This window comes from Cottoperca gobio, chromosome 14 (genome assembly GCF_900634415.1).
Source record: "Cottoperca gobio chromosome 14, fCotGob3.1, whole genome shotgun sequence".
NCBI classification, from domain to species: domain Eukaryota; kingdom Metazoa; phylum Chordata; class Actinopteri; order Perciformes; family Bovichtidae; genus Cottoperca; species Cottoperca gobio.
In genome coordinates this window covers 6,710,831-6,732,435 of record NC_041368.1, presented here as the reverse complement: position 1 = coordinate 6,732,435, position 21,605 = coordinate 6,710,831, and the positions used below count along the sequence as shown (strand labels likewise).

At 40.3% G+C, this 21,605-nt stretch overlaps 1 protein-coding gene across 3 annotated transcripts in view; it reads left to right on the top strand.

Annotated features, from left to right (window-relative positions):
• The window catches only part of specc1 (sperm antigen with calponin homology and coiled-coil domains 1), a 79,287-nt gene that overhangs the window by 19,886 nt on the left and 37,796 nt on the right, over positions 1–21,605 (top strand). For 2 of the 3 annotated variants that reach the window (XM_029447759.1, XM_029447760.1), the window contains exons 2-3: positions 1,432–1,616; positions 2,050–2,185. In XM_029447759.1, the coding sequence (XP_029303619.1) occupies positions 1,455–1,616; positions 2,050–2,185 (298 nt within the window). In that variant the 5' untranslated portion in view covers positions 1,432–1,454. Of the gene's footprint in view, positions 1–1,431; positions 1,617–2,049; positions 2,186–12,328; positions 12,730–21,605 lie in introns of those variants that run through there. The other variant, XM_029447761.1, reaches the window with a different exon arrangement.

Below are 21,605 nucleotides of genomic sequence, written 5' to 3'. Positions count from 1 at the left end.
TGCACGAGCTGAAAGGACAAGTGTGTTTGGATAAAGTGAACGCTCTTCGGCGGAGTTTGGCCCAACAAGCAGCTCTTCTCAGAGTGTAACATACAAACATTGACAGACAGATCGATAGACCACCACACCAAGAACAGACTGTTGCACCACTGCTGTGCAATTATCACTGCCATTTACAATATTCACTTTATTTTCTATCAACCACTTGGTACTTATATTATTTTTTATTCTATTTAATTATTGTGTACTGCCACTTTACTTCATATGTTATTTTGCTGTGACAAGATAAATGTCCCCGTTGTGGGACTAATAAAGGATTGTTGATTTCTGATAAAACAGAAAGATACATGGATAAAAAAGTTGCTTTTTTGCTTTTTTTTTATCTTAAAAATGTTTGCAGAGGTTATGAGTTCAATAATTAGTATGGCCCTCGAAGGATGTTGTAAAAAATAAAATGGCCCTTGATAGGAAAAAGGTTCCCCACCTCTGGTCTATGTGAACACATCCTGTTGGAGCTGGAAATATGAAGCCATTATCTTACTGCTTTTTAACATTCATACAGAGGAATGACAGTTTAGGCTGTAGCCACGTCCTACTAGGTCTGTGGAGATAGTGCTGTGTGTTGGTCAGTGCCACTGGTTTGAACACATCAAGAGATAAGAGATTTTGTTCTCTCTCCTTCCTCAAGCAGGAAGTACTTTGATGGTGTTGCTACTGAAATTACCTCAGCTTCCCTCAGAGGGAACTCTTTGCTTATTTATTTTGGAACAGCCACTAGGCAGTGCTATTATGGCAGAGTCTTCTTATTCACGTGACGCAAGGCTACTTCCTATTATTCTGTTACATTTCTCTTTAAATTATATGTACTAATTTTGACCCACATCTATAGCTAGTGTATTGCTAAAAAAAAAAATGTTTTATTGATATATGACTATTGCTTGAACATATATTACATTATATATGTATTTTATATGTTATTCTGTTCATTTGCAATTGTTTTAATAGTATAATGTAGTTTAAATTAATGGATATATTGTAGTAACCCAGTCACATGTCGATCAGGCTAATGCAACTACAAAGCATAATTATTAAGATATTAGTTTTTCATGGCAGTCAAAAACAGCAAGTCAATCCAATTGGTCAACTGTCCAGTCGCAGCCCATATTTAAACCTTTGTGGAACAGTCTAATGTGTTGAATCCTATCCAACAAAACAGTTTTGCACAGTGTCACTGGTCTTGTTGTTCTCAGAGACTCGTTTGTTCAAAATGCTTTTCTAGTTAATAGATGTGTTCATATTTCAGCAGTGCATACTGGTGCCTCTGGGACATATAGACAGTGTGGTGTACTGTAGTGGACTGACACATGAATACTTGAGTATAACCTTTCAGAAGTTGTTTATTCTACAATTTCCTTTCTGGACTTCTCTCAGGTGTAGTTAGCTGACACGCAGCCATGATGAAATCGGGCACCACCAAGGTGGGACTGCCCAAGCTAGGACTCCAGGAGCGGGCCAAGCAGAACTCCTCGGCCCCATCTTCCTCCACTACCACCTCCACAGCCATGAAGACCTCCAGATCCTCCAACACGCTGGCCTCAGACCAGCGCCTCAGCAGGGTGAGTTACAAGCACGCTACAATCCAGGGTTTTCTCTACCATTCTATGGCTTAGGTGCAGCACCCAAGCTATTTTGGGCACCACCTAAGCCAAATGAATGTAAAATCAATGTGGAGAGCATAACTGAATTAATGTATTATCTGCTCTAGCTTTTTGTACACAGATATGGTAATAATAATGGTAGAAAATTATGTAAATTTACACATTTTAATTGAAAAACATATTTTCTTCCTGGAAGGCCCCAAACCCCCCACCAAATACATGTCCCTAAATCTTCCACAAACTTAGGAAAAACCCTGCAATCTACCACAAACTGACATGATAATAACTTAACATGATTAAACTGAAACTGATTTAAATTGCTTTCGAACATTATTTCAACATTATCAGACCTACTGTATACTGTTGATACTAACAGCAGATGTGTTTCCAGCTGAAGAGAGCCAGCAGTGATGATGCCTTGACAAAGCCTGCACTGGGAGCCGCTGCCTCTGGCTCCCGGATGAAGAAGACTGTGACCACTGGAGCCATCTCAGATCTTGTGGAGGCCCGCCCTCGCAGCCTGTCTGGTAGGGGACTTCCCCTCTTATCAGATATCTTAAAATAATTAATTTCAGAGACTTGGTTCGATGTAATAAAGCAATATGATGCTGAAAATTGGAAGGAAGAGCTGCAATGTTCACAAATTATGGATTTGATCTGTATTTTGTTTGGAGATCATAGCAAACGCTGCAGTATGAGAGTAGTGTAACTAACCCCTTGTGACCACTAGAGGGCCACAGTACACCACTAAAGCTGCCTGTTGCAGCTCCCAGGTGCTGGTGGTAAGCTTGAGAGAAACTTCTCCTTCCCGTATACTCTTTTTTTCCTTTCTTGTGTCTCCTATTATTGTTCGGTTGGCATTGATGAGATGCAGGTGGCTGAAGAGGACTATGGTTCTCAGGGTTTTGGTCCAAAACTAAGAGACTGGACACATTCATAGTCTGCTCCTCACACATCTGCTCAGCCGTGTGAACAGCAGGCTATGTTTTGGATGAGCAAATGAGGAAAAATGACCTTTTATCTATCAAACGACAAGAAAGAGAAAAATATTTTTTTTTTGGCTGTTTTTTTGGTGTTATTTTACTTTAGTGTGTGCATGTACAGTAAGTATTGGTATGTGTTGGTTTAGCTTATAGCATTATATTATGGCCTATGTGTGTTTAATCGTAGTTATAATTTAAGACTCAGAGAAACACCCTAAAGCTCTGAATGAAAAGAGAAGTGCTGTGATCATATGCAAATACATCATATGTTGTCATGACATATGCAAAATACTGTAAACGCACATTATTTTAGACAAGCCCTTAAATTTCACTTCACTGAATGTCAGGACAGACAGACAAGGACCCAGGAGCGCAATTTCGAGATCAAGGATTTATTGACACACACACACACACACAGCAGTAGTACAGTTCAGGGATATTCAAAACTCGTAGTCGTAAGGCGGAAGGCAAGTCGGGTTTACCGGGGCTGGAGATCGTAGTAGTAGTAGTAGTAGTAGTAGTAGTAGTAGTAGTAGTAGTAGTAGTAGTAGTAGTAGTAGTAGTAGTAGTAGTAGTAGTAGTAGTAGTAGTAGTAGTAGTAGTAGTAGTAGTAGTAGTAGTAGTAGTAGTAGTAGTAGTGTTAACGAGGGTAGAGCAGAGACAGGTGGAGGTAATCAGACAGAGTAGAGAGAGCAGGGAGCAGAGTGGCACATAATTGAAAACAATTAGTGGTATTACCAGGCAGGGAGAGGGCTCATGACACTGAAGATGTGATCGTGAGCATTTCATTGCCTTCTCACATATATAGTTCTGCACATGGCTGAGAATAGTTTTGAATACCGTTGGAAACGCACTTTAAATACAAAACAAACCAATAAGTTGAGTGTAACCCTGTTAATATTGTTGATTTATTAGAGCCAAAATGAAGAGTATCTTGGGTATAAACATTTTTATCATTTTCAATGAATAGAAAAAACATTGTGTGGATCACAGTAAACATGATGTAATATTAACAAATGGCAAAATATCAATGCAACTATTTAACCTCCTATCACACCTGCATTTAAAGTTGAATTAGCATGCATCATTCTTATACTGTACAGATTTAATTATAGGCAGTATTTCACAAACCTATTCCTTATTGTGTTAAGTGAGTACCATATGTATCCACATTTGAAAAGCAACATTAAAATACAGTTTTAACCTGAAGATACGTGACTTCTGCAATGTGTCTTTATCCCACTAACCATAAGTGTGATTTATTTAAATTAATTTTAAACATGGCATATTTTAAGGAAATGTTTTACTTCGCATGTGGATGAAATATGATAGACACAGTAAAAATAAAACCCTGCTATGAGATTATTTACTATTATTTCATTATTAATCTTCATTGCTACAGTGTTCAGCTGTTACCTGTAAAAATGCAGCAGGTCAAGAATTACATCAGCAACATCTCAAGTAACATTATGCAGGCATGTAGATCTTGTATGTCTCTCGTGCTGCATGACGACGCCAGAAGAAAGGTAGAGATACCTGACAGACTATTTGATGAATACCTGTATTTGACACATTGCTGTTGTTGGAGATTTGTGGTCCATGCCATCCATGTTCATTTCCTGTGAGTGACACACTTTATTAATTATCCTGATCACTGAAAATACTGTACATTATCAACAGGATGCCACGTCATGATAAACACTTTTCTAAAGTATTTCTTATTATCTGTTAAATTATGTTGGTATTGTACTTGGTATGAGCAAGGCGCGCCACTGGGTAAACAGAGCAACTACAAATAGAGCTGATAGCAAAACATGAATTACATATACAACAAATATGGTGGTAGATAATGACAGGGATTTATTTGCAGTAATTAATGTTGTTCCCAGCACATCCTCGGAAAATCCTCTGTGAGGAAGATACTGTAGCTGTGTTTGTTTTTGGTGGCCGATCCACTGTGTGCTGTGCTCAAGTGAAATTCTCCTTCAAAGGGTTGTTGTGCTGAAGCAAAGATAATTGAATTCTACTTAACAAAAGACTCCAGAGGAGCTGAGAAACCAAGGCCAAGTGAGGCTCTGGATCTTTCAAACACAATTAGACCATGAGTTCAACCAGCTTTCACTGGATTGGGTCCTAATTAACCAAAGTTTGTCTCGTCCTTGGCTGTTTTCACACCCGAGTAAAAGAACAGATTCCCACTTTGTGCTATTCATGATAAGTTCATTACTATTCACATACTACTTTTTGCTAGTGGTCAACCAAAGTTGAGGACAAGAATATTGTTAAATAATTCTTTCGTTTCCAAACAAAGTGCACATCAGAGACGTTGATCTCATATTTTCTGTCTGTTGATTTTCATATGATCAAGCAGATAGATCTACTAGTTCATATCTTGGCTCCTGCGAGCAGCCTGGCCACTTGTCCAAAGCAGGAAACAGCGTAAGAATCTCATGCCATTGACAATGTGGGAGGAAGTAAAGAGTTTGCCGTCTTGGTTCACACTACGAAGCCGCCGGTTTATAATTTTATTACCTTCCTTTGTGCTGTAAATTGAGCCTTTATTTTCCTGGGAGATCGCTCTGTGGCAAACAGAATAGCATAGTGAAATCAAGGCTTATAAACACAGAGCCATTACATTGTGTAATAAACATTTACTTCCTAATGATGAGTTAAAGCAGACAGGTTGTCTATTGCCACTTTAAAGAACACCATCTTTAAAATAGGGCAGAGTTGTGATGCTGTTATGACGCTGCAGTTTGCATCAGGCAGAGTAATATGCTTCAGATGGGGAGAACTCTGCGTTTTAGCTTCAAACAGAGTTAAACCAACTCCATTTTCTTTTATGTGCTCAAATGAAAACATATAGATGACTTGATGTCATCAATATGTATGATAATAACAACACTTTTAATGAATGTTCCCAGAGGGAAAGCTGTATTGTTCTGCACCTGCCACCTGGGCTGGGACTCTACACCAGTGCACGTCAAGACATATAACGACAGACAATGAATGGATATGTCTAACAGGTCTCAAAAATCAAGCTCATCCGCAAGTGGAAAATCCAATCTGACACCTGAAAGAGCTGCAATGGTTAACCATGCATGCCAGCAGTGACAATCATCATTTAGCCTCCGGCTTTAAATTCTAAGTCACTGAGCCTGACCTGAGAGCTCTGCTGAAATATCCACTCAGGGGAAATGTCATGATTAGAATATAGATTGGGGTGGTGATCTGTGGTATTTTGAACTCATTGATGTTGAGATGTATTGTTCTGAAATGTCTTTGAGTGATTCTATTTATTGATGTGAAAGGGAAAGTCTCTTAAGTAAAATCTGTTTTTGGAGAAGAGAAGAATCTGAATGTTCTCCGTGACATTTTGGGATAAACGCATTCACTAGAATACCGAGATGTGTCTTCAGGCTTTTTTTTAAACTGTCACCCATCAATGGTCAGGTTGGTCATAAACAAATGGGTATTTTCCTTGTTGATATGTGACATTACACACGGACAAGAAGCAACCAGGGCTTATTGGGCTCTAAAGCTGTCTTCACATGATCAGCTGTGAAGCAGCTCTGTGCTGGCTGTGCCGTTGTTTTCCTATAGAGAGAGCTGAAATTGCCACCGAGCGCTGCGCTGAAAGTTCAAATTATTTGACCTTGAGTGTGGCTGACCTTTCAAAGCGAAACCAACGAGATAACAGCTGTTTGTGACATAGACACTTTTTGCTGCTGTATACCTGCACTGTGCTTTGATCCGCTTTGCCGTCTTCACTATGCTCTGCACCCTACGAAGAGCAAATGTCTTATCGTGTGAAGGCAGCTTAAGCCACACTGCAGCAGAACTGTCATCATACCTGTCAAGCAGTAATTGAGTATTTTCTCAGAGGCCGTCCAAGTACATTTTGTGACTCGACTGTGGACACATGACAGAACCCTCACTGAGTCGTGAAAATATACTTTTACTTAAGTTGCATGGACTCGGAAATGTTATTAAGTTCAAATTAATATTGTTGTTCCTCACAAATGGTACACTCCATTTCTGTTCAACACATACAGTATAGTGGTCCTCTTGTTTCGAACTCACACCCCATTTAGCAAATAATTACTAATTAATTAAAGGATTCAGGACTGCAGTAGATGCATCATTTATTTTCTCAAGTTTGATTACATTACATTTCTTTTAGCTTTCATTTCATTTAGTGACAATAAGTGCAAACAACCATGAGGATACAAACTCGGAACAGCAATAATCTTGGGAGTACAGTAGCTTCAATTAAGCCAAACCAATTTAAGTGCTACATACAGAAACATATAAAAACGTTTTATTTATATGTTTTATCATTTAAAAAAAAGAATATATATATTTCTTGGCCAAGGTGTAGTCAGAACAACAGTTCAAACAATCATAACTGAGTCAGATGTGCCGGATATTCTGTGCATACAGGGGAAAGCAAAGACACAAACAATATAGCATCTTTCTGCTAATCAGTGTAATTTTGAAATTACTGCAGCATTGTGGACATACCAAACATTTTCATGTCATGAAATTGATCTGTGATACCATCTTTCCCTGGATGCAATCAACCAAGATTTCCATTTTTATTATGATCTTCATCTGTACCCTCTCACCTCTTGTTCAAACTAGACATCAGCTCTGCAGTAATGGGCTTTGTAATACGAATGACTGATCTCACTGTAGTCATTATTCTTGTGTGATATGAGGCTTTTGTCTTTCTATGAGACTCTAAAACAAGTCTCAAGCACAAAAAACAAGATTCAAGCACAATAGCCTATTTTTATTAGGTATTAGAATGCAATACATTAGGCTTCAAGGCTTAGAACAGCAAGGTACCCTTGGAAAAAAACATTGTGGTACACAAGTTCATGGAACACATACACACACACACACACCACACACACACACAGTATTGGCTAAAAGGGTCAGCTGACAGGCAGTCTGACCCACGCCCTCCCCTCACAGCATGCCGTGCTAATGAGTCAAAACTGTTATTTTTGCTAATGGAGTCTTCCCCCCCATCCCACTTGGCACTTAACCAGCTCTACCGTGCTGTCAGACAATGGGTTAAAACCCAGCCTCATCCTGATGACTTATTTAAAATATCTCATCAATAATTCAGTAAAGCTTTCACTTGGAGAAGAGTCCCTGTAGGGTGTGCAAGGAGAAGAGACAGAAGGAGATAAGACCGTCCTATAAATAACAAGCCTGGTGGGGGTGACTGCAGGGCATAACTTTACAAATGGGCACGTCATTGACAGGCGCTCTCCTTCACCTCTGTTCAGTCTATGCTTCCACACTGATCGTTAAAGTTTGGGCGAGTAGAGTTGAGCACAACATAAATGTCTTTCAGCGAGTCTTGTCTGAAGAGCACTATGTTCACACCTTTAACACATTAAGAGTCACAGTTGGTGATTACATTTTGCTGCTTCAGCATTAATCCAGCTCTACTGATTCTGTATGATTTTTCAACCACGTTTGCAAGTCACAGATAGTTAAGAGAGTACTCCATAGATTTAGTATTGCTTTTCTATAACATTGTCGAACTCACAATGGAGATTAGGGTGTGGTATGCTGGAAGCGGCTAATGCAGCCTCGAGCCACTAACCTCATGCAGACATGAGTAGCGGACTTCAGAGGTCTCACTTCTTTTTAACTCAACACCCCAAATTTGTAGTCTTCAGCCCCAATCAAAGTTGACTCAAGTGACATCCCTTAAGGAAATGTGTCAGAATTTGCGCATTCCCTAAGATCTGTACACAGACTTTGATGTGTAAAATGGACGGAGTTCCCCTTTAAGATCCACATGTGTGTTATGTTTAGTGTTGTTTCTATAGTTGTACCTCAGGTGATACATTTGTCAAAAAAAGTGTCAGCATCACAATGGATAACAATGACTGTTCTGGTAGATTACAAAGTATGATTTATTGATTTTTGTAAATATATTTATAGTACAAATAAATCAGTGTAAAATATACTGTAGGATGTCTATGTGATCCACTTGAAAATAGAATACAAAATTACAATAAAGTACAAAAATCATACTATATTCAACTGGGACCTAAAAGAGATTATTTAAAGTTTTGTAACTCTGTTTTCTGTATTTTCTGGTCAAGCCAAAAATAAATCTGCTTTGCTCTAATCATATTTTATTTTGCTCTATTTCATGATTTATTGCTTGTTCCATTTGTGCATGTTTGGTACCATCTAGTATCACTTTTTGCCTTGAGGTAAAAGTTAAGAACAAACATGTTGAGTCCTTTACAAGAGTTTACAGATTTAAAAACATGTGAAGCTGCCAGTTTTACTGTGTTTCTGCTGCATGCTGTCTTTGTCCTGAGTGACATGTGTCAGCACAAGGCTGTCGCCTCCTAAATCTCCCTCAGCTAGAAGATGACAGTGAAGGATTAGCATTAGTTTAGCTTCACAGCGTTCACTTTTCTGTCCTTCTCACCTGTCAAGGACATTTTACTTGATTGTAAAAATAGAATAGTGACATATTATGTAAAACTGTGATCCAAATGCAAAACATTGCATGCTGAAGATTTACAGTAGACCAAGTATATTTTTTGCTGTGTCAAATGGCAAATAGCCATCGGTCAGTTTGTTCTTTTCGTTAACCTCCAGCCTCTGCTGTATGAAAGGTCTGCTCTCAATGAGTGATGGAGATGAAGTTTCTCTCACATTGTTCCTCATATGTGAGGTCTGCCAGCCCCACCAGATGGACTGTGACTTTCTATTCCCTATTAATTAGCTAATAGCTCGTATCATTTCCTCATACCACCAATTCAGAGGGAAGATGGATGTATGACGCAAGTGTCAGTTGACCTTAGTTAATGATAAGCAGAGCAAAGAGGTGCGCAAGAACTATTGTGGACCCAGTGGTGTGAGCTTTACTCTGCACAACTCAGACACTGCAGCCGCAACATTTGGCCCCAGCGGGGCCCTGCCTGCCTGTCTGTCTGTGTGTCTGTGTGTCAGTGTTTAGGAGGCAGGAGGAGACATAGGTATTGTCCTTGAGCTCCTCATATCTGTCTGATCAATTAATCAAACACGCCTCAGTCCACTGGGATGCCTCAGCCTGCATAAGCACTCAACCATGACAGACACACACTGACACGAGCAGTATAAATACATACACACATGTACATGCAGATGGACACACACGGATATGCATGCAAAATGACCCACATCTTTACTGTCCTGTCCAGGTCATAATATGCACTTTGTCCCTTCGGCTCGGGTAGCACGCCTTGATGTACCACCATAATCTATAGTGTAATGTGTAATGACAGGCGGGAGTGCTTGATGAGAGGACCATGGTGTGTAAATATATGTGATTTCTAATGCTATTTTTAATGCTATCTTTAGGAGTCGTGTGCTTACAGAGGCATAGGCTGAATGCATTGCCTTAAGGTACTTTGCTCCGGGTACTTTTATGTATGCTGTGGGTGTTTATTAGATATGAATGTAAACCTCTTGACCACTTTGAATTATGTTTCTTTTTTTCTTTTTCTTGCGTTTCCAATCACAGGGGTTGCAGCTGAAAAATAAGACACATTAATATAACAGAATAAACGCATGAAATTATAGATATACGCCCTATATTGGGCAGTGATATTATAAGCCTGTTCATTTACACATTCACACGGTCGGAGATGTTTTGACAGCTCTTCTTCCTGCATTTGGCGTTTGAACTGTGTTAACTTCTTCGTATCATCTTACGATCCGCTCACCGAGCTGTGATTGGTCAGCTGGCGCTACTTTTACACGAGTTGATCTCTTATCTTGTTGCTCCGGAACAAAAAAACTCAGGGTTGAACCTGAACTTACCTCTAACCCCAAGTCCTGCTTTGCAGTGCAGGCCTCTGGCCCCTTTTAGGTTTGTTGACTAGAGTTTTGGAATTCCTCTCTTGAGAGGCTTGTGAGCCCAGCAAGTCCCCTAAAGATGCAGGACAGAGAGAAGTGGTCTTGCCAGATCTTGAAAGAGGCTTGTTTGGGCCCACAGAGATGGACGTCCTGTGGTGAGGAGAACATTCTTAGCTGGATTAGAAGCATGTTTATTTACCAACGTAGATGTGCTGCTCCAAGGTGAGGAGAGAGGAGAATATTAAGAAAGGGAAAGGAAAATGTACCAACAGTTTATGCAACATTCATAGGATATAAAAAGGCTTAGAACCGTGTACAGTATTGTATCAAAGGGTTGAATATTCAACCTGACGTGGGCAGAATCATGCAGCAAACAAGACCTCCCCAACAGCTATTGGAGAATCGGTCTAAAAATGCTTTTCTGGCTGGAGTTTAAGAGTATTTTGTGCATCAAATAGCGACATTTTGTGAGTAAAAATGTAGCAACAACTTTAAATGTCCATTGCTTTATTATCTGTTTTTTTTATATTATTTTTATGGTTCTTTACAGCAGTGAACATGAAGGAAATGATATGGTAGCTCTGAGCTTATGCAACAGAGATGCTCATCCTACTCACTAAGAATATCAGCGCTTATCTGTGTCAAGTATGGTTTTAAAAAATGTATGATGCAGTTGGGATGAATTCAGATTTCTGATAAATAGCACTTCATACAGAGTTGTTCCCTTGGCTAACAAAGGTTTCTTTTTGGAACATAACAACACAGCATACTGTGTTATAGACTCGGATAGTGTGGCAACAGTGGCATAGTGGAGTCTCATTGTATCACTGTAAACTGAGGTTGGATGAAACACTATGGCTCTCGCCTCAGACGGGTATGAATACAAAATCTTTTGTCCGCTAAAGTTGCTGCTCTTTTGAATAGTTTGTTTGTTTAATCCATTTTGTTTCTGGGTATAACTGTTATATAGATGTATTCTTTGCCCATATGATTTTAATGATTTTTAAAAATTAATTAATGACAGCAATTCGCCTGCATTGTAGATGAGTAGTTTCTGACTCCCTTGTGTTTTGGCTAAACGTCCAAGAAGGTTTCTTACTAATTTCTCTGTTTTTGACACAAAAAGAAGATTGGAGACAGAAAGGAGAGACCAGTACAACAGAAAATGACAAGTCATTCTCCCTTCTAACTTGGTTTCTCCATGTAGCTTGTGCTATCATAAATATTTAACACGTGCATACATTGTGAATGAGAAATGACAGAAAAAAAACCCACAGGCTCCACACAACCCCACCAAAACTAGCACACCACCCCCCATCCTCATACACATGTAGGCACACTCACATACACACATATATTATTGTTCCATGCTGGGTGCTTAAAAATGGTGCTACGAGCCTGGGGTTGCCTCTTATCCCCGAGACCTGCATCTCCCTTCTCCATTTATTAAGACATTTGTTGGGAAATTAGTCGTGATTTTGTGAGGGGGGCACGGTAGACTTTGTGTGAGGTTCCAGGCTACAAATTCCCGTAGCAAGAAAAGACAAGAGCTGCACTGTCGCCCTCTGCCAAAAATACAAATAGTGCTTTTCCTTTCTTCCTGCTCCTCTTTCCTTCCTTTCTTCTCTCCACCCTTTTTTCTCTCTCTTTTATACTCACTCGTCGAGAGGGACGGTTCATCTCACCATTGTTCAACTGGTATTGGTGAGAGTAAAGTGGCTGGCAGCAGTGTGTGTGTGTGTGTGTGTGTGTGGGGCCTGGGAAGCCACTCCCCCTCTGAGCTGATTCCAGTCATCACAGCAGTAATGAAGTGCACACGACGCTGCCCGCCTGCCAGTGTGACAGACACACATTCACACACACTCGCAGTCACTCGCTGACAGGACGTGCAGCCTGCCTCCTCACACATGCACACACACGTACTCACTCACACAGTCCTGGGAGAGGAGTGGAGGAAAGAAAAGAAGAGCAGTAGGAGGGAAGAATAAGAAGAATTTAATGTTTCTCATGGCTTCCTCTCTGTTACTGACCGGCGCTGGTTGTGGGTGCTGAACAGAGACACCAACCCTGACACTCAAACACACACACACCTCTCCCCCGCAGCCACGGATTCTTGGATTAGTCCGCCCCGGTGTGGAGAGTGGGAGTCGCAGAGCGGACCAACATGGGGAACCAGGCGGGGAGACAGGAGGAAACAGAGTCAGGTCTGCTTCTGTTGTTTGGCGGTTTGCCTCAGCATCACTTATCCCTCTTTGTCTGTGTCTGTCTGTCTCTGTTGATGTAATAGGCAAAGACATACATTTGCTAAATACAAGAGATATGAGATAATCTTTTGTCATGTCATGTCTGAGTACATCTCTTACTCGACAAGTCCTGGCTACTGAATACTGACTATGATGAGCACCGACAGACCACTGACTGATGAGCACTGAATATTTAGCCCTGGAGTTATAGAAGATGTTTGAAACGGGTTAGAAGTTAGTTGTTCTGCTCTGTTCTTTTGCCATTATTTGTGTGAACGTGTCCACACATCTTGCGTGTGTGATCACTGATCTTGTGTTTCTGTATTCAGTCAGTACAGGTCTGTATGTGTGTATCTGTCTGCACCTGTTTGTAGATATTGGGCAAGGGAAAGTGCTGAGTGAGATTTGCCTGACAGTAAGCATGAGGGAACCTGCCAAAAGAGATGTTATCATCAATCTCACGCTCACGTCCCTCCGCTGCCCCGAGCTCACTGCGCCTCACTAAGATTTCCATTTCAAAGTCCCTCTGAACTGCACTCAGCATCAACTACACGCTCGCCGAAAGACAACCAAGCTCTTCCACGTCTGTAACCTCTCTAAATTTCTTTAACAAAATGAGAATTTGCATCTCAATGTTTGTACTTGTTCACCAAGCCATTTGTACACACACACACACACACACACACATATATATTATCCCTCACACAGAGCTTTATCATATGCTGTTATGTGATTATATTTCCAAGTTTTCATCTCAACAAAAATAGACAAGACCAGAGCCAGGTGGCGTGTTATGGCAACACACACACACACACAGACACACAGACACAGACACACACACACACACACACACACACACACACACACACACACACACACACACACGATACAGTGAAGTATTTTGTCAGCAGTGGGTGTTAAGCTGCATCGCTTCATAGCAGTAGCGTGTGTTGCTTAAAGATAGAGCACCGTAGGCTCAGATTGGAAGGCAATGGTAGCAAGCTGCTGCATGCTTGATTAGCTCTCGGTTTCTTCTACATGCACACACACACATACAGTGCACAGTTTACTACATTGTACACAAAACAAAAGATTGTTGAATAAATAGGAACACAGGAGGCTAATATTACCTTCATTAATCTTACTTATTTTTCTCTAGTTACAGAAAAAAGGCTGCTCGTTTGTTGAGAAATATTACTCTGTACTTGGTACAAAATAATTATGAGATTGTTACACATGGTGTAAAATGGAGAGTGCTAATTTGCTAAGTGCTAAGTGGTATGTGGGGTTGAAAATGAAATGAGTCGGAGTAAAATGTTTGCTCAGCCCAAGAAAAGAATACGCCATCACAGTCACACTCAGTATAATCAATCATGTTCTCCAGGCTATGAGAAGTATTTGCTTGGTCCATGATCCTCGCTCCAACTTCCACATTATGAAATGAGGCCGTCAGCAATATTATGAATTGATTGACCCGTTATTCTACAAATTAGCACTCTCCATTTTCTCAAATGAGCCTCTATAGTAAATGAGAATCGATCATTAAATGGCTTGATTTTTCATTATGCCTGCTAATGACATGAAGCTATAGATCCAAGAGAGCGAAGACCAAGGAACAGAAGCCCTTAACTGTAGTTTAGTATAATAATAATAAGCATACACACTTTTAAACCTTTAACTAAAGCAGGGGATCATTATCTGATTTGTTCTCTTTAGCAATATTTATATATAACTCTTTACATAAGCTTCCCTTACGCAGATGGTAAAATGGCCAGCTGAGGGTTGTCAGACTTTGGACTTGGAAAGTACTAACAGGTCTGGTGCTGGAGGTAGGAAGAGAAATGTGGGAACTCATTCAGATTTGATTGATGGTGTTATCTCTGAAGTGGCAGCCTAAGGAGTAAGCTGTCTGCTGCAGTGATAAGGGGGTCGTTATCAGAACCAAATTACACTGAAGGCTACCACACCGAGCCTTCCTGTCTCCTTACTGGCTCACCAGGAGAGCAGCCAAGACCAGCGCCTGCGGTCAGCATGTTGTCGGCTGTTGATGAACGGTCAGTAATATATTGTCCAATAACAGTGGGACTATTTTCAGGGCTACAACTCAAAGTCCTTTGTACCCGTTCGGGCCAAGGATTAATGAAAGTTAAAACATGTTTGTGCAGTGAGGTAAAATGTGACTTTCACATGGTCAAAAATGGGAAATTTCACATACTTGTGGTTTCTGCAAAAGTTTGATTGGGATGCTTGAAGGTAGCTGTAATGTTTGAAGATGCTGCCAAAAACTTGAAAAAGCACAGGGTTTTTTGAAAACGGGGAATGCTATCAATGTAGCAGTTAGCGTGTTGTCATTGGAATAACGTTGTTGTTTCTGTCCACACTGCAGCACAGCAACATTAAGGTATTATGTGTTATGGGACAGAAACCCAGCTCAGCTCAGACATCCATTATGACATTTCTCAAATTTGAACACTATTAGTTAAAGGCTTGTTTTATCACCTTGTTTAGGACTGTTTTATATCTGAAATAAATGTGACTAATAGTTTACTTCCCCTGGGTACTTCTACTTCTGAATAAGTTTGTGTTAAAGATATTTTTAAGCTTAAATCTACCTAACTAACAGACTAAACAGACTTTCCTGTCAGCTTTGATGCATCTGTAAGTGCGGGAAAACGAATGCCTTTGTCACGCTAATTGGTGCATGGAGTTTTGTGGCCTCACAAAAATTCCCATCATAGCTCCACCCGACATTAATGCAGACGTCTAATCAACCGAAAACGCCTGTGTGCTTGTCTTTTTAAAGATTTTTATTGATTTCTGCTTGCTAGTCCAGAGAACGGTGCCTTGGCCAGTTGGAACACGAAGCCATATTTTCATGTTGTGCTTAAATAGGGTTAAGGCGTGGCTTCTGCTTGGTGTACAAGGCAATTTTAACCCTCAGGTTTCACATATAAACCACACTCAGCTTGGCCTACACTCAGACGAACAGCGATATCTTCCTTAGTCTGTTCTTCAAGTATATCTTTGCTTATTGGCATTATTTTAGCTGCTGCCTTTTTGACAAATGTATCACAGCATTGCACTTCTAACACTGATGTTAAATGCTTATCTATTTGGTAAAGCACTGATTATTTGTGCCTGGTGGATACCGCAGGCTTCAAAACCACCGTGAGCGACAAGACAGAATGTGGAAATACGAAGATTATTTAGCTATCTCAACCCCGTATCAGAGCATATTGACGTAGAGCAGGGATTCAACCTGAGGAAGTGAGTTTGTCCAACTTCTGATAGCTGGGACACTGTGAGGAAGTTACATCAGTCATACTTTCCATGGCAGTTAGCAGTTGGTACAATAAACACACCAGCCATTCCTCAGGGCTTTGTGTTTGCGGAGGAAGGCGTGTGCCATTTAAATGTCCTGTTTGTGTAACTGGAGACTTAAGCTTGGACATCATAGTTGGTATATATTATAGCCTTTAGGCCGGAGCTCATTAACATCACTAATTTATGGTTAAGAAACGTAACAATGTGTGTATAGAATTGACATCCTAAAAACATGTGAATTGGATCTGACATGTAAGCCACTAAGTCTGTGATCATGTGTTCAAAGGTTTGTGTATCAGTGAGCAGCTGGCTGTGGTTCGTCTCCACTCTGGGAACAGTAATCCCGGCCTTTATTTAGATGCAGGTTCTGCTGTCTGCCATCCATCTCTGTTTTTGTCTTGAACATCAGCCCAACAAAAGATCTGGTCACTATCACTTTAGAGTGAATTTGGGAATACTGGGTGTCATCTTGTGGATTTTGCGTCTTTGTCCAGTAACTCCAGAAAGTGACACAGCGGTATTAATTAAGACATTCTCGCAAAAAAGTGGCATTGGAAGCTTGGTGACGTAGTGACTTCTTGGTCGGCGTGAATTTCCAAAGTTCACAAATATTACATTGTGCTTGAAAGCAATGCATGAATTTGCTTTGTCTGACATTTTGCTTGTCTAAATGCTGGTGTGCCTCTCTGTTGGTTATGTTTTACGCTGCGGTCAATGGAAAAGGAGCCACAGTACCCAAGTGTGGCTTGAGATTATAGGCTGATGTTGTCTTTTTTACAAAACCCTATTTACGGCTTAATCTTTCCTCAGAATATGTTTTTGAATCCTTTTTGTGGTCAATCCAGGAAAGTAGATACATCTTACATACATACTAAGTCTTATAACATTGTTTCCAAAGGTATAAGGCTAGGATGGAAATCATCAGCGGCTTAAAACTAAGTTTAGCAATACTCATTACAACCTGTTAGCCATCACACAGGCTGATCTATAAACCTGCAATCATGTAAAATGGCATATTATTATTCCTCCAGTGAGTCCTGTGTTAAACTGTTTTCCATTTGGAGCATAAAGAAATTCTCCCTCTTAGTTGGCCGTCTCATGGTCTATTGGATATCTCTGTAGGGTATTGGCTCCATAAGTAGTGTAAAGCAGAGTGGATCAACATAAGGATGCTGTGTTAAAAGTCTTAGCATGCAGCCCAGTTAAAATGATTCAATCAAAATCATTAAAGGAGCCAAAGAGCCCAGGCCAAGTGGCCCTCGGTGGCTTGCCAGCTCTCATGCTGCACGTTCATGCTGTGCTGCAGAGGAAGCACAGAGCTGTTCATTCCTCAGGCAGAAACCAATATCTCAGCTCAAATACACAGTGAAGTCTTATTTTAAAGGCAGGGTAGAAGGTTTGCCTAGTCATTTGTAGGCGTGATTGATTAGGTCGTGAGTTCAATACCAGGGCTGCGACCATTGTACCCCTTGGAAAGGTACTTAACCGTGAGTTGCTCCAGGGAGACTGTCCCTGTACTTAGTTCAATGTAAGTCTGCTGAATGACCTGTAATGTAATTAAAATGCCGCCTGCTGACATGACAGTCTGAATGTAAAAGGGAGGGTGTATTTCTGCACATTAGTCAGTCCACAGAAAACAGAGTCAAAGCTTAACGGTTTCATCAGCGTTTCCTTTTCATGACTCTTTTTAGACAAAACATTTACTTTGATTTGTTAAATGTAATTATTTTCTACAGATTATTGGGTAACCAAGAACACTACCTCAGCTAATGAGCACATTTCCCCGCTGGAAACCAGTTCAGACCTATTTTATTTAGTTATTGGTAAAAAAAAAAAAAAAAAAAGGAGAAGAAATATACTTTATATACGTATATATATATATATATATATATATATATATACGTGTATGTATGTATATATATATATATATATATATATATATATATATATATATATATATATATATATATGTGTATGTATAACTATATATATATACATATATAACTATATATATGTGTATGTATAACTATATATATATACATATATAACTATATATATGTGTATGTATAACTATATATATATATATATATACATTTTATGGCCGTGAAAGTCAGAGCATGTTGACTTTTCTTCCAATGAATCTCAAAAATCTAGCTAAAGGTTTATTTTCTTTTGGATCCCGTTGATTCTGTGATGAACTTATCCAAAGTGCGAGCAGCCATTCAAATGATCTGTGCAGTCAGTCTCTAAACTCAGTTTCAAAGACAGTTGTCAGCCTTCAGTGAATCTGCAGCTTTATGATAAAGTGAAGTGTATCTGGTTTACACAGCCGACTAGTGCAAACACAGACACTTCTCTTCTTACAATAAATCAGATTTCTCTTGTTTGGCATTCTTGTATTATCTGTTTGCTTATTTATTTATCACCTTGCAGATGATGTCATGTCTTTAACTAGAAGCAGAGTCAGACAATCCAGCTGCCTTTTAGGAAATATAGTGCAAGATGTATTCACGCTGTATTCACAAAACATGTTATCTTTATTCCAAAATCCGTTATTAATTATGAATTAGTGTGTACAGTACCTTATTACAATTATGGTTTTCAGTAGCACAGTACCATCCAGGCTAATGTCTGCTCAGTCACCGTGGCAGTCATGGAGCCTCTCTTCTGCCTATCTTCTATCCAGTAAGAGGAAAGGAATGCCTGTGTGCCGCAGCGTCTGACTGATGGGCGCCTGCTGACCTATTTCGTGCCCTGACAGTTGGACAACAGGAAGGGCAGAAACACAGCCTGCGTTTTCTCTCTCTCCTCTCCACTTCCACCTGACTGAAAAACTGCACACCAAATTTCCTGGAACACAGAAGGGAAGACAGAGGAGCGGCAGTGAGAGATTCCCAACCGAAGCTTTGTTCGTGAGGATGACGAAGCCAGTGCGTCATTTTAGGTGCCAACTCTGTGACACTTGACCACCTGCAGTCATTAATTTATCACGACTCCTCACCCATGACCCCCCTGTTCTGCAAATTGAAGTCTCTGTGCACTTTGCTCACAATGCACTCTGTCACCTCTTGGCTGGCAGGCTGGCTGTGGTTAACTGGCTGGTGCTGGACAGCGTCCAGCCACACGGCTCCTGCTGTGATTTGAAAGCTTATCTTCATTAGAAAGAAAGAAGCCAGCACAGTGCATTACTGTGATCAGGGATCTGACTTCCCGTGGAATAACTGAATGCCTTTGGATTACTGGAAGTCAGTCTGTTTAATTCAATTTGTGTTGTTTACATTAGTTCATGTAAACAACACAATCATTTCATATGCTCAGTCTCCTCAGTCAGGTTTATTGAAGCCTGTTTTTATTGCTACTGACTAAACACTCATAAAATATTTCTAATCTGGAATAATCGTCTTCTTCAATCCGTAGTGTAAGCACTGACTATTCTTTAGCATTTTAGAAGAAGCACAAAACTGTTCCTGAGACATTGAAACGCTAATCTGTGACAATGTTCTCTGTCATTGGGAATGATTTTCTTGTCCTCCACAACAGTTTAAATTCTGCAATGTCGTCATTACTAACTGACAGTAGGTTTACAAATATCCCACACCCACTAATATTGTTTTGGCTCAGTCGTCAGACTCATGACACATTGTGTGAACTTTGTGATGGCGTGCACATCATGGCGTGCACATCACATTAGTAACTTCATCACACTCTCCTTTTCTGGCGCCATTAAGAAAGAGTGTGATGTCAGTGTCACTCAGCACATGTGTCAAACTCAAGGCATAGCAGTTTAGGGTCTCAATACATTTTGGCCGTCCAGGTGGCTGGAAATGGCACGGTAGTATGCCACCATTGATGTGTCATATTTAGGTCTGTGAAGTAGACAGCATGTGAATTTTTCTTCTTCTTTCTAGGGTTTTATATTCAGACATTGCATGCCAGAAGTCTAGGATGTTTTTTTAAATGTCCCACACATCCATTGACTTGTTATATTCAAGCTTGTTGTGAGTTGGCTGTATGTTAGCCTACTTGTGAAAATGCGATCATCATGCATTATTTTTCTTTACTAAATGCTATGATGGCTGAGCAACGGCTTCATGTGGGCCACATGGAATGTGAGAAGGCTATATGGGACAGTATTCAAAGACCGGGACTTGGTCAAATTACTTTGAAATGTAGTCAGTTATTAATACAAATTACATGTAGATTTTCTTTTAATTAGCAACATAGTCCATTGTATTACAAAGAAGTTCCTCAAGTCCGATTTGTTTGATTGGTGTGAACGCGGTTGAACGTACCCAATCACGGTTCACCGATCCACTTGAAAAGATGGTCTCGATAACGTAGCGGTTCATGAGTACTGTGGTACGGTTAGCATCAGGTGTGAAAACCAACCAAAACACCTCGATATTCAGAGCATTAATATAGCAGCAAACAACTATCTGCTACGTAAAGATGTGTTGGATTGATGTTTACCTGAGCAGAGAATGAAGTCACACTCCCTCTGTGCGTGTTGTAATCCGAGTTTCTCTGTGCTTTGAGTACCTTTTAAAAGCGCTCTAAAAATAAAATGCATTATTACTAGCCGGTCCGGCCGCTCGTGCATGTTTATGCACGCGAGTCCTGTGCGTGAATAGTTCTGCACTGCTCTCATATGCAGTTACCGCTGATAAAGCCGCCCAGACCGACGGCGTTGTCGCAGAAGCGTAGCGGGATGTTCCCCCCCAGGTTAACACTGTTAGCTTTGTCAGCACTTTTGTCGTTGTTAGCACCATTAGCTGATAGCCGCCCGCTCTGCCGTTGCCATGTTAAGGCTGTGTGGAGGCAATCCCTCTGATCTGAACGCGAACAAATGACAAATGTCATATAGATGACTCAAGAGTTCTCGGGTACGGAACAACTTTAAAGTTGAGCGTTGGGGGAGTAGAGAGGGGGGAAATGGTACCCGGGCTCGGTACAAATCAATTGTACCTAATATGAAAACGCCCTTAGTGAAATTGAGTTTGACTCACCTGCTCTTAAGGCATTGCAACAGGTCCAACTAGTCCAGAAACCTAATGACTGTGTTATTACAGTAACTGTTTTTTTTTGTTTAGTTTCTTTGTTCTTTTGTCTTTATTGTCTTTGACTGGGTTGTAGGCCTACATGGAAGAAATAGTTGTCATTCATCAGTGCACTTGATTTACAGCAGTGCACTTACCCACATTCTGTCCTGGGAGTCTTTAACAGGTGGCCGCTGAGCAGCTCCGCAAGAGCCAATTGGGAGGTTAATTACCTCGTTCAGGGAAATCTCAACTGAAGTAAACGCTTCTCTCAGTCTCTCTATCGACTCTTATTTATTTTTAGATTGTTCAAAATGGTTTCAAATACATTTAAGTTTCTGGTGTCTTGTTATTATTAACGTACTCCCATGTGATCCAGTGCCATGTTGAGCCACAAGTTGGCAGCTTTAGGTGTCAGTGGTCTATTTGATGTCTCCTCTTGCCCTGTTAGATTCAGTTTATGTAGATTCTAATCTC